Source organism: Equus quagga, chromosome 2 (genome assembly GCF_021613505.1).
Source record: "Equus quagga isolate Etosha38 chromosome 2, UCLA_HA_Equagga_1.0, whole genome shotgun sequence".
Classification (NCBI taxonomy): domain Eukaryota; kingdom Metazoa; phylum Chordata; class Mammalia; order Perissodactyla; family Equidae; genus Equus; species Equus quagga.
The window spans coordinates 1582689-1595521 of NC_060268.1; the positions used below are offsets into that span (position 1 = coordinate 1582689).

The following is a 12833-nucleotide window of genomic DNA, read 5'->3' on the forward strand; positions in this document are numbered from 1 at the left end:
GCCAGGGATACGTTCTGAGAAATGCGTCATTAGGTGATTTTGTTGTTTTGTCAAGGTCATAGAGTGACTTCCACAAACCTAGATGGTGCAGCCTACCACACTGCAAGGCTCTATGGTGCTAATCTTAAGGGACTGTCATTGTATATGCTGTCCCTCATTGATCCAAACATCACTACACACACGTGGCTATAAGGACCATACTAACAGCCATTTCCCATTTGTGTGAGTACCTGAGTAATTATTGTACAGCAGGGCCTCACAAATTTGTGGATTTATTTTAAAAGCTTAAAATCTTATATTTGAATTGCCTCTTGTTTTATCCACGCTCTTATTTATATGTAATTGAGTGTTTCCACCTCTTATCTGAATGCAGAATTAGAATGCTTCCAAGAGGAAATGACATAAATCAGCCGTCTTTGAATATCTCAGTTTATCTACTTACCGACACGTGTCACCAAATGACACCAGGTCTCTGCATTTAGTGAAGCCTACAGTCCTACTTAATGCCTTAAGATTAATTGTCCTTAGATGCTGTATTCATTGTGTCACTCCTGTGGTTAGAAAGCTATAGAGGATACCTGTTGTTCACTGTCTCAAGTACAGATTCTGTTTCCTATTTTTAACTCATCTTGCTTACCTCTTTCTTTCTGCTTATGTGGTTTTTTTTGAGGAAGATTAGCCCTGAGCTAACATCTGCTGCCAATCCTCCTCTTTTTGCTAAGGAAGACTGGCCCTGAGCTAACATCTGTGCCTATCTTCCTCTGCTTTATACGTGGGACGCCTACCACAGCATGGCTTGCCAAGCAGTGCCATGTCCGCACCCAGGATGCGACGGGCGAACCCCGGGCCACCGAAGTGGAACATGTGCACTTAACCGCTGCACCACCCGGCTGGCCCTCTGCTTATGTTCTTATCCTTCAATTTGGGTCCAGCTCTAATATCATAAAGTAATATTCAGCCACTCCAGTCCACAATGATTGGAACATTTCTGAACTTAATATTCTGAAAATTAGCTCCACCTAATACAGCACCTAATTTATTTTCTGATTCAAGTTTATTAATTCTCTCTTCCCAGCTAGGCTGCAAATTTATTGATGGCAGACTATTTTTATACTTATTTTATATCCACGCTGTCATAGTTTGGGTTCCTCCAAAAGCTGACCTTTAAGACAAGGACTCAGGTGCGGGTAGTTTATTTTGGAGTAGATCCCAGAAGACAGGTGATGGAGTGAGGAATATAAGATGGGAAGAGGCAAAAAGCCAATAAAGATCATATTGATAAACTGCTTCCCACTATGGGCAACCAAGACTTAATCCCATAGGGACCACTGAGGAATGGTGTAGAACACACCTCAGAATTGACTCCTTTGAAGGTGGGGAGGCTGGTGTGTTTATACATCAACTGCTGTTGGGTAAGGGTTGCCCCAGGGTGTACACCCCCCACACTTTGAAATAGTACCTGCGCATGGCTGAGTACCTTCTTCTACAGCTTTGGAGAAAACAGCAGAGGAGCACCACAGATACACTAATGTAAGACACTGGCGTGAGGAAGTCCACCACGGCTCAGCCAACACTGGGTGGGCCTTGGGGCACCACCTTGAGCATCTGCACCCGGACATAAAGGAAGGAGTAGGGGCCCTGCAATCCAGCAAAGCTGAATTCAAATCATGGGTCTATCAGTTGTATGACCTTCAGCAAGTTACTTAACCTCTGAGCCTTAGTTTTTCTTCAATAATATGGGAATTATAATAATATCACAGAGTTCTAAGGGAAGTACCTGACCCATACCAGATGTTCCATAAATGTTGGTTTATTTCAGCTAATAGGTAGAAAAAAAAACTTACTGAAATTTCACTTGAGGAATTAAGTCTATCAAAAATTATTCTGTTTAATAATTTCTCACCTAAATGATTTTTAAATTATTTAAATAATATGAGGACTAAGATATTAACTGATAGGTATTTTCTTTCGTAGGTTACCCAGGAGATTTCAGATGAAACAAGAGTTTTCCGCTTACTAGGATCAGACAGGTAATAGTTTGGTGGTTTTACTTTAATTACCAAAGGAGTTCAGTGGTTGTGTTCTTAATTATACTGTCAGCCTGTGGCTGTGTTTCACACAAAACCCAGAGGGCTCAGCAACAGAGAGAAATTTCCCCATATCTTTATTGAAGGAATGATATTTTAATTAGTCGATGAAGCAGTCTTTTGTCAGTGAGGATCGTGATTCTAGAGATGTTACATCAGCCAAGACAAAGGTGTTAACACATGCTGATGTCCCTGGGCCCGTAACATACTCCATGCTCCTTTGTTTTCATCATTTCCTCCTTGCATGTTACCCTCTGTTAACCATTACTATATGAATCCAACAGAATATGCACCTCCTGACATTTGCTTTTGTATCCGAAGATATTCCACTCAGTGTCTGAGGTCAGTCTAAATTAGAAGGAATTATGTGGTCTCTGGTTAAAATGGAAGACAAGTTCCAAAACTGCACCATCTTGTGAAAAACATTTAGTAGCTTTTGTTCTCCAAAGTCTATAAAGTCTACCTCTACAACTAATAAAATACCCATTCCTTCCTATTTTCCTGCCAAAAGTTGTTACTGCAGCAGAATTGGTATAGTAGTATGCATTCGTCCTGGGCAAGGATTGAGAAGCTCTAGTCACAGGAGCATTGCTTAAATATTAGACTTAAGGAAATGGGAGGAAATGGAGTTATGACTCCATAAAAATGTTAGAGAGACTCTGGTAGGGAGAAAAAGGATTTTTTTTAATGGCAACTACCTTAATGAGTAGAAAAGGTAAACCCACAGAGCATGCAACTTAGCAATTAGTCCTGTAAGACAGAGAGAGAGAAAGGTTTGAGGACCACCTGCTAGGTGATTCCAGATTGGGAGGCTCTTTGCTTCCACAGGAAGGGCTGGCAAAAGAATTGTGGATCACCTGATGATGCTGGCACGAAGAGTGCCTGAAGGAGACCTGGTGTGGGAGAATTCTGCTGAACAGAGGGGCACCGAAGCCGCTTCTCCTCACTTCTCTCCTTCCACCTGCAACTATTCCCTTCTTTGTCTGTATTGTTTCTCCATTCTCTGTCACTATTTGTCCTAAAAAACTGCTTTCTTAGATCTTTGCCTTATTCTGGTTATCTTCTTACTTGGGCATCTCCTTGATTTTAAGATCCATATCTTAAGCAAAGTTTTTGTTTTGTCTTAACTTTTAAGGTGGTTTAAAAAATTGTATTGTTGTTTAAAGATAGATATTTGTGTCTAGGAAAAAAAAACCTAAGTGTGTCAAAATATTAATAATGGTTAACTCTGGACAGTTGGATTATAGGTAATTTTATTTTCCCTGTAATGCATAATATAAAGTATATATTACTTTTTTATTGGTTTCATTATAAAAGTAATATGCTAGTTGTATAAACTTCATACACTAGAAAAACATAAAGTATTTATGCAATTTCCTCTTCTAGACTTTTTTCTCTGCATAGGTATATTATTTTTTATTTTGTTTTAAATCCGTCTTCCCCACAGTGTAAATCCTATGATATGGCACTTCATTGATTTTTCTTCTTATTGGTCCTTTGATTGAACTCCTTCCCTGCTCTTGTTCCCAAGACAACAGAAACAGGCCCCGTTTCATGATTTTTTTAACTATTTATTTTCAAATACCTTGAAGAACAGTTTGGATGGTGTCTCTCTTCCACCCACTTCCTTTACTGTATATCCGAAAGCTTTATTATTCCTTTTGTTGTTGGCTTAAATGAGGAAGCAAATTTGTTTTTAGTTGGAATAAGATAATGAGACTATCCTGAAATGTTTTCAGTATTTTATATTCATAAATTCATCAATTTATTCAGTTTGTTTTTTAAACTATAAAGCCTAAAGCTGAATTTGTACTTCTGAGATCTTTATGTAATCTTAGGAGAACGTGGACGATGATGTTCTTTCCTGGTGAGATGTCAGTGTCTAAAGCATATGCAGCCTCTGTCTTTATTCTTAAACAAGACTTTTGTTTTGGTTTAATTGCAGGGTTGTCGTTTTGGAAAGTAGGCCAACAGAAAATCCTACTGCACACAGCAACCTTTACATCTTGGCTGGACATGAAAATAGTTACTAAGCAACAGAAACTGATCTCAGATGACAGGAAAACGAACATATTCCATTGAAGGCAAAAATATCTTAAGGAAATTCAGTACAAACTACTTTATAATTTTCTTTAACTGTTATGGGTTATATCTCAGATGATCTGTACTTTAAGGTAGAATTCAATATTTTCTGTAGCTGGAAACAGCTCTTCTATCTCTTGCCACTGTGTGGTGGTTATATCAAGTTTGCTTAATAAAAGCTACCAGACAAATAGTTCTCTAGTTCCAGGAAACACAGTCTTTTTAAAAAATAATGTTTGTAACAAGGGTGCCATGATATTTTTAGATAACTCATGTGATTATCTTCAGAGAGATAGAGTTAGTGATAGTTTTTTTCATTTTTTTTACCATGTTTTATTACTTCTTAATGAACATAATTTGATAAAGAAATTATCAAGTAAGCCTTTCACTTTTACATTGGCCATTCTGTATGTTTTTGTAAAATAGAATATTTAATCCTTATTTATTAATCTCTTGCTGGAGTGGTGTAATGTATCTAACTTTTAGTAAAGGAGGGTTACAGAGCAGCTTAAATTTTTTTATAATGTATAAAAATTGTGTTTACCTTTTAAGAGTAGTACTTGGGAGGTTCAATGCATACATGCAATTGTGCTTAACAAGTATTTTGTACTACAATATCATCCAGAATTGCCTTAAAAGGGAGTTTTGTGTTTTCAACTACAGATAGTTGTATGGGGTCATACAGAAGATATTGAAATATTGAAATATAGTTAGAAGGAGTGTCTGTGTCTAGATGTGGCCACCATGTGTATGTATTCTTGACAAGCAGTATAGTATACCTGTGATTTTGTTTTACATTGGGGATAATGCATAAGAACTTAATCTTTATATATATTATCATCCCTAATGTAGGGAAAAGTGTTTAACTGCCTGTGATATGTATCTCACTTATCCTCTACCAGAGGGAACTGTGTGTCGTCTTGAGTTTTTCACATATGTAGGTATTCATTCTGAGTATGTTTAAGAAAAAAAAAAATCTTTAAATGAAATTGAATTCCTGATACGATAGTTTAAATAAGTATTATAAAAACCAGTATTCCAAAAATAAGAGAGGATAGGGCCTTTCTTGAGTTTGCTTCTCTTTTTCTGTTGTTAGTATTCAAATTAGAATGTCCCCGGTACCTGTTGTCTTAATGCCTTTGCTGAGAACAATTAGCATTGAGATGACGAGCCAGGATCAGCAGGAGCAGACTACGGATTTATTCTGAGCGGTTACTCGAGAGGAAAACGTATAACTATCTCATTCAGTCTTTAGCAGTTCTGTACAATAGGTATTATCATCTCCATTTTTCAGACAAGGAAATAAGGATTTAGCAAATTTAAGAGACTTACCCAATTCACACAGCAAGTTAGGGGTTGAGCCAGACCATGAGTCTTGTGACTCTGTTCTTTTCACTATGCAATATACAAACAATAAAATGTTATGCAAATGAAATATAAAGTTTTGTCTTTTAAAAATGCACGTATGATATGATTTCAGTAAGTGCGTGGCTGTTTATTTTGGGTCTATTAAATCATGCCTCTGGACTGAGGACACTGGATACCATAGATGACAGGAACCATACTCAAAACAGGAGATGCTTACGTACTGGATACAAAGACCAATATCCTCCTCTCACTGAATCCCGGCAGCCAGATCTTCCCCTCCCAGCAGTATTGGAAGAGTCATCTCTGTGCCATCCGGCCAGTACAAGTGGAAAGACCTAAAGAGAGCCTGACATCAGAGCCGTCCCAGCTAAACTGCCCAGCTAGATAACTGCACAGTGAAAACCGTAGTTGGCCTGCCCACCACCCCACACATCCAGAGCACGGTTGGTGTTCTAGTCCTCTGCTATTAAAAATGACTAAACACCCAAGCGTTATCAAACATCTGAGGAGAGCCTCTACCATGAAAGAGAAAACAGCTGGGAGGGAGCACTTAGGGCAGACAGGCTGTGCAGGATGAAGAAAAGGTCAAAAGAAAAATAGCTTCGGAAAGATGTTGAACTGTGATTGAGTAGGATACTGAAAAAAGAAGCTGTCAAACAACAAGAGCTCTTGGAAAATAATATGATAGCTGAATAATTCAGTAGAGGGTTTAAAATATAAAGATGAAGACATTTCTCAGAAAATAAAAAGAAACGGAAATATTGGAGGAAAAGCGTTAAGAAAATTAACAGCCCAGGAGGCCCAGTATCCAATTTCCCAGAGTTCCAAAAAGAAAAAAGAGAAATCAGTAGAGGATTGCAAGAAATTTCTCCAGTACTGGAGACGTTCAGGTTTTAGATTGAAAGAACACAGTGGATGAAAAAGCCCATCCAAAGCACATGATGAAAGTTCAGGGTCAAAGAGGAGATCTGTTTCCAAAGAGAAACGGCCGGTCAAATACCAAGGAATAAGAATCAGAATGGCTTCGAATTTCGACAGAAGCAGTTACTGCCTTCAAAATTCTGAAAGAAATTTCCAACCTAAAGTTCTGGCTCCAAATAAACTGTTAATCAAACCTAAGGGTAAAATGAAAACAGTTTTAGTGGTACAAAGTCTCAAAAACTCTGCCTTCCATATAGCCTTTCTCAGGAAGCTAGAGGATGTGCATCCTAAAAATAAGGGCATAAACCAAGCAAAATGAAGACAGGATGCAGAAAATGGGGTTCAGCAAAGAAGAGAGATGAAGGAAATCCCCAGATGATGGTGATGGGATCCCCAGGGATGATACCCCACCAGGCACAGAGGACATGTTGAAGTATATTAGAAGCTCCTAGAGAGACTTTTTCAGAAAGACTGAATTAATAAAATACCTGATGCATCTCAGTATCTTAAGAGTTAGACAACTAGCGAAGAATGAGAGGTTCCCCCTAAACCAGGCTAAGACATGAACACAGGAGATCATTTACTTTAAAGACCCCAGAAAATAGGATGGAGGGACTTGTGAGACTGAGATGGATGAGGCAGAAAGGTCAATATAAGGTCAGTAAAGGGTGCATTTTTGAGGCCTTTGCTGTGTATACAGTGGCAGCTCAGTTCCACCAGTTCTTGTAAGAAGCTATGTGATAGCTCCCACACTTGTCTCCTGAAAGACAAGTGGCTGGAGCATTTATCCACGGCTCTCACTCCTCCTGGTTGAGTTGCTGCCAGGGGCATCATCTCCTGAAGGAGCAAGCTGCGCCTTGCACTGGGCCCAGGTAGACTCCTTAAGTGTCAGAGAAGGCCTGAGGCTGAAATCAGAAGTGTGTGCGGGCTTGTTTCTCAGGGCCCCAGGGTTCAATCAGTGATGATATTTTTTCTAAGCAAAAACTTACCTAAAATTGAAATCAGACAAAAAACTGACAGTTATTAACTCCAGGAAGGCAAAATTTGTATAAAAAAGAAAAAGTATGACCAGTGGTTGAATGGCATAACCTTGGTAACAGTAAATATTAAAATCAAAATCGAAACATGATTATATGGGGACAGGACTTGGTGCTCTGGAGGTGAGGTAGAAAAGTCACCTCAATCCTCATCTTTCACAGTGGGAAACCAATGGATAATACCTAAAATTTTAAAATCAAGAAACAGCTTATTTAGTGACATGGAAATAAAATAATCTGCTAAAAGAAGGAAAAGTTGTTTTTGAGGTGAGAGAGGTGGGAGAGGAGCCTGCTTTTTTGGTGACAAACTTTATAGGACTATTTGGTTATTTATGTGTGTGCCTACATTTGATTTTTTTTTTAATGTCAAAGAAAACTTTAAGGGGCTGGCCTGGTGGCACAGCAGTTAAGTGCGTATGTTCTGCTTTGGCGGCCCTGGGTTCGCTGGGTTGGATCCCAGGTGCAGACATGGCGCCGCTTGGCAAGCCATGCTGTGGTGGACATTATAAGGTAGAGGAAGATGGGCACGGTTGTTAGCTCAGGGCCAGCCTTCCTCAGCAAAAAGGAGGATTGGCAGCATTTAGCTCAGAGCTAATCTTCCTCAAAAAAAAAAAAAAGAAAGAAAAGAAAACTTAAAAGTAAAATCTTGAACCAGTGCTCCATGATAGCCAGTGAGAAAACACACAGAGCAAGTCCAGCTCCTTCCACCTGCCTCACGCAGAGTAGGCATCTGGTAAGTGGTAGAGCTGTCATATGCATGATGTGGAAGGAGGCGTCGTAATCAGGGGAAGAAAACTAGGTTGAGTAAATTAGAAGGTCTTGTGAGAGAAAGCATTTTCATCAAACTCTTCTTGGCTAAGCCTCCTGTCCAGCCTTCCCTCCTGCCCCCCTCCCAGCCCCATGGAACACCGGCACATGATCATTCCAGCCTCACTGCTGGACTCACAACGGCTTCCCCACCCCGAAATTCTGATTTTTCACCAAAAATATAAATCCTTTACTTCACTCAAGGCACTCAGGTGAAGCTAAACTTTTACCTGACAGCTGTGACTGCTTCAGCCAGACCCCTGTCTGTGTTTCAGAATTTCTACCGCACGTATAGATTGTACGTCTCAATGTTAACACTCAGTTGTCACTTTCGAACCACACAGCACTTAGCCCTTAGCTCAGACAACTTACTGACCCATCTGGGCCTCCGTCTCCTTATCTGTTGATAGTAAATAATGGCCACTTCATGTGGCTCTTAGGAGCATTAAGTGAGGTCATGTGCACTGAAGTTTATTTTCACCAGGAAGTTAATTGAGGGCATAAGGAGCACATTTTCATTCTTTAGTTGTTCCTGTCATTGTGTGTCACACGTTGGTAGACTTGTCAGGGGGATTTTTGTTTCTTTTTTGAGGAAGATTAGCCCTGAGCTAACTGCTGCCAATCCTCCTCTTTTTGCTGAGGAAGACTGGCCCTGAGCTAACATCCATGCCCATCTTCCTCTACTTTATACGTGGGACACCTACCACAGCATGGCTTTTGCCAAGTGGTGCCATGTCCAAACCCGGCATCCGAACTAGTGACCCCGGGCCACCGAGAAGCAGAACGTGTGAACTTAACCACTGCACCACCAGGCCGGCCCCAGGGAACTTTTTTAATTCTGCTTTTTTCAAGTTTCTTATAAGCTTTTTCATTAGAGAAATAACCAATATCTTGTACCAAAGGTCCAAGAAACTCTCCCATACCAACCCTAGCAAAAGGGATCATTTTAGGTTTTAATGAGAATTTCAGACTGTTCTTAATTCATCTTTCTTAGGAAAAAAGCAGGAAACATTTGTTAAAAATCTGCTACATTGAGAGCCAGCCCTAATGGCCCAGTGGTTAAAGTTCAGCATGCTCCGCTTCAGCAGCCCAGGTTCAGTCCCCAGGCTCAGAACCACACCACTCGCTTGTCAGTAGCCATGCTGTGGTGGCAGCTCACATAGAAGAACTAGCAGGACCTGCAACTGGAATATACAACTATGTATTGGGGCTTTGGGGAGGTAAAAAAAAGAGAGAGAGAGGAAGATTGGCAACAGATGTTAACTCAGGGCAAATCTTTCCCAGCAAAAAAAAAAAAACCTACTGCATTGACATCAGGAATAAGTCCAATATTCTCACTCTCACCACTCGTTCATTGTCTTGGAGGTCCTAATCAGTTCAATAAACCAAGAAAACTAAGAAAAAGAAATAAAATTAAAGTAAAGGATTAAAAGATTTAGAAAGGAATAAAAATGCTATGGTTTGCAAATAAACGTTAGAAATCATAAGTGAATTTGGAAAAGCAGCTGGATGCACTGTCAACATAAAAAAGTTACATATACATAAACTTGCAATACACAAAAGGAAATTTTAAAAGGATACCATTTGTAATATAGAAAACCATCAAATATCTAGGAAGAAATAAAATGACATGCAAGATCTCTGTATAAAACTACAAAACATTAATGAGAGAAGTTAAAGAAGTCCTGTTAATGAGTTAGGTTTGATATTGCAAACATGTCAGCTGATTTAAAGATTCTGTGTGACTACAGCAGGTATTTTATGGAAATTGACAAGTTGATTCTACAATTATATAAAATTCAAAGGGCCGGGAATACTCAAGGAAATCTTGAAGAAGAAAAACAAACCTGTGAGTCTTAGGCTGCCACATTTCTAGAGTTAGGATAAGGCTTCTCTAGCAGGTAAGATAGTGTGACATTGGCACAAAGATAGACGATGAAATACAGTCGAGTCCAGGAACAGACCCCCACTCGGTTACCTTGTGTAAGACAGGTGCACTGCAGTGGAGTGAAGGAAAGGATGGCTTCTCAATAAATTATATGGAAAACAATAATGGAAAAGCAAATTAATCTTGACAGCAAATTCACACAATAAACAAAAATACTAAATAGATTATAAAATATATAAAACTATAATGCTTTTAAAATAAAATATAATATCTTCATGAACTCAGAGTAAGCAAAGATTTCCTAAATAATACATTAAGACTTTGACTTACAAGAAAAAGTTGATAAAATGGACTTAAAGATACTCTGTTCATCTAAGGGCATCTTTAAAAGAATGAAGAGGCAAGCAACAAAATGGAAAAGAGGCTTGCATTACATATATCCACAAAAGACCTACCCAGAAGATATAAAGAACTTCCACAAATCAATAACAAAAAGACAGACAACCCAACAGAAAAATGGTCAAAAGATTTTGAACAGGCATTCCACAAAAAGGTAACATCCAAGTAGTCAATAAATATGTGGAAATATATTCAACTTCCTTGGTTATCAGAGAAATGCATATTTAAAAAAAAACAATGCAGTAGTTTCACAGCCCCTCCAAAATGGCTAAAATGAAAAAGACAAGATAAAAACAAATAGGTGAGATTGTGGAGAAACAGGCACTTACACATTGCTGGTGGGAATGTAAAATAGTACAACACTTTGGAAAACAGTTTGGCACTTTCTTAAAAATGTTAAACATGGATTTACCATATGACCCAGCAATTCTACTCCTAGGTATGTGCCCTAGAGTAACTATGTCCACACAAAGACTTGTACGCAAATGTCCATTGCAGCATTATTCCCAACAGCCAAAAAGTGGAAGCAACCCAGATATCCACCAACCGGTAAGCAGATAATTAAGATGTGTCATAGCCATTGCAGTGGAATACTATTCAGCAATGAAAAGAACAAAGTACAGTACTGGTACATGCTGCCATGTGGATGAAAATCAAAAACATGTTAATGAAAGAAACCAATCACAAGAGATCACATATTGCAGTGATTCTGTTTATATGAAATGTCCGGAAAAGGTAAATCTGTAGAGACAAAAAGTACACAAGTGATCACAAGGGGCAACGCTTGAGAATTGAGTGACTGCAAATGGGCATGAGGTTTCTTTTTGAGATGATGGAAATGTTCTAAAATTAGATCATGATGATAGTTGCACAACTCTGTAAACTTACTAAAAATCGTTTATTTGCAAAATTTAAATGACTGCATTTTATGGTATGTAAAATACACCTCAATAAAGCTAAACAGAGAGAGAACATCCAAGGAGTCAATAAACACTTAAGATATTCAACTTCATCAGTTACCAGGGAAATACAAGTTAGGCAATAAAGCCACTACAAAGTGAAACCACAGTACAATGCGATTACACATCTGCCAGAATGACTGAAATGAAAGAGGAGACAGCGTGAAGTCCTGATGAGGATATGGAGCAACTGGAACTCTTACACACTGTTGGCAGGAATGTAAATTGATACAGTCACTTTGAGAAACTAAAGCTGAACACACACCTTGTAACCCAGCATTTCCCATCATAGGTCTACACCTAAAAGACGTGTTCCCTGAAAGACACACTCAAGACTGTTCATAGCAGCATTGTTCATTCTTGCCAGAAACTGGAAACAACCCAAATGTCCATCTACAGTAGAAGGGATCAATAAGTCGTGGTATATTCACAACTCAAAATCAACAATCATAAAGAACAGCAGAGGGATCAAAAAGAATGAACTTCTACTGACAACATGGATTTCAGTCCCTCCAAATATAAGGTTTTGTATAAGAATCCAGACATTAAAAGTATACTGCATGATTTCACTTAAAAGAAGTTTGAAAGCAAGCACACTAATCTTTAGGGTTAGAAATCAGGATGGTAGTGACCTCTGAGGAGGAGTGAGGGAATAATGATTGGGATGGTGCATGAGGGGCAGCTTTCAAGGGGCTGGGAACATTCCATCTTTCACTTCTGGGCAAGCTGTACACTCATGACTGATGCATTTTTTCTGTGTACTTATATGTCAATAAAAGACCCTCATTAGATTCTGTGCCAAGACCCACACTGGGGAGACATTGACCCTATGATGTAGGCAGTGGGGTTCCTATTTTATAAATGAGAAGACCAGCGGTCAGTCATTGTCACGGACTGGGTTCTCTAGAAGCAAACATCAGATGGAAGTGAAGTGCAGGAGATCCATTTTGGGAAACAGCTGTGTGAAGAAGAAGAGGAAGTGAGCAGGAGTGAGCAGGGAGACAGCACAGATGTGACACCTGTGAAACGAGAAGGGGAGGGATGGGACTTGGTCGAGCCTCACACTGCAGCTCTGAGAACATCTTGGCAGGTAAATGGGGAGCCCCAGAGCAGAGACTGCCCACTGGAGGAGTCCCACATTGATAAGCAATGACTCCGCTCTCAAACCATCCAGAACTCAGTCGGTCATCAGCTGGGAGCAGCCTGGGGAGAGCCTGGCCAGGGTGGAGGCAAATGCTGAAGGCTAATGCATTTCCCACAGCAGGTCCCTCCCAAAGGGAGATCT

The 12833-nt window shown here is 39.4% G+C and overlaps 1 protein-coding gene across 1 annotated transcript in view; it reads left to right on the top strand.

The window, feature by feature from the left end:
• Positions 1-5610, top strand: part of MAP4K5 (mitogen-activated protein kinase kinase kinase kinase 5) — a 107800-nt gene extending 102190 nt beyond the window's left edge. Inside the window, exons 31-32 of the mRNA XM_046655084.1 lie at positions 1975-2030; positions 4033-5610. Coding sequence (XP_046511040.1) covers positions 1975-2030; positions 4033-4120 — 144 coding nt within the window. The 3' untranslated portion in view covers positions 4121-5610. The remainder of the gene's footprint in view (positions 1-1974; positions 2031-4032) is intronic.
• Positions 5611-12833: the final 7223 nt, after the last annotated feature.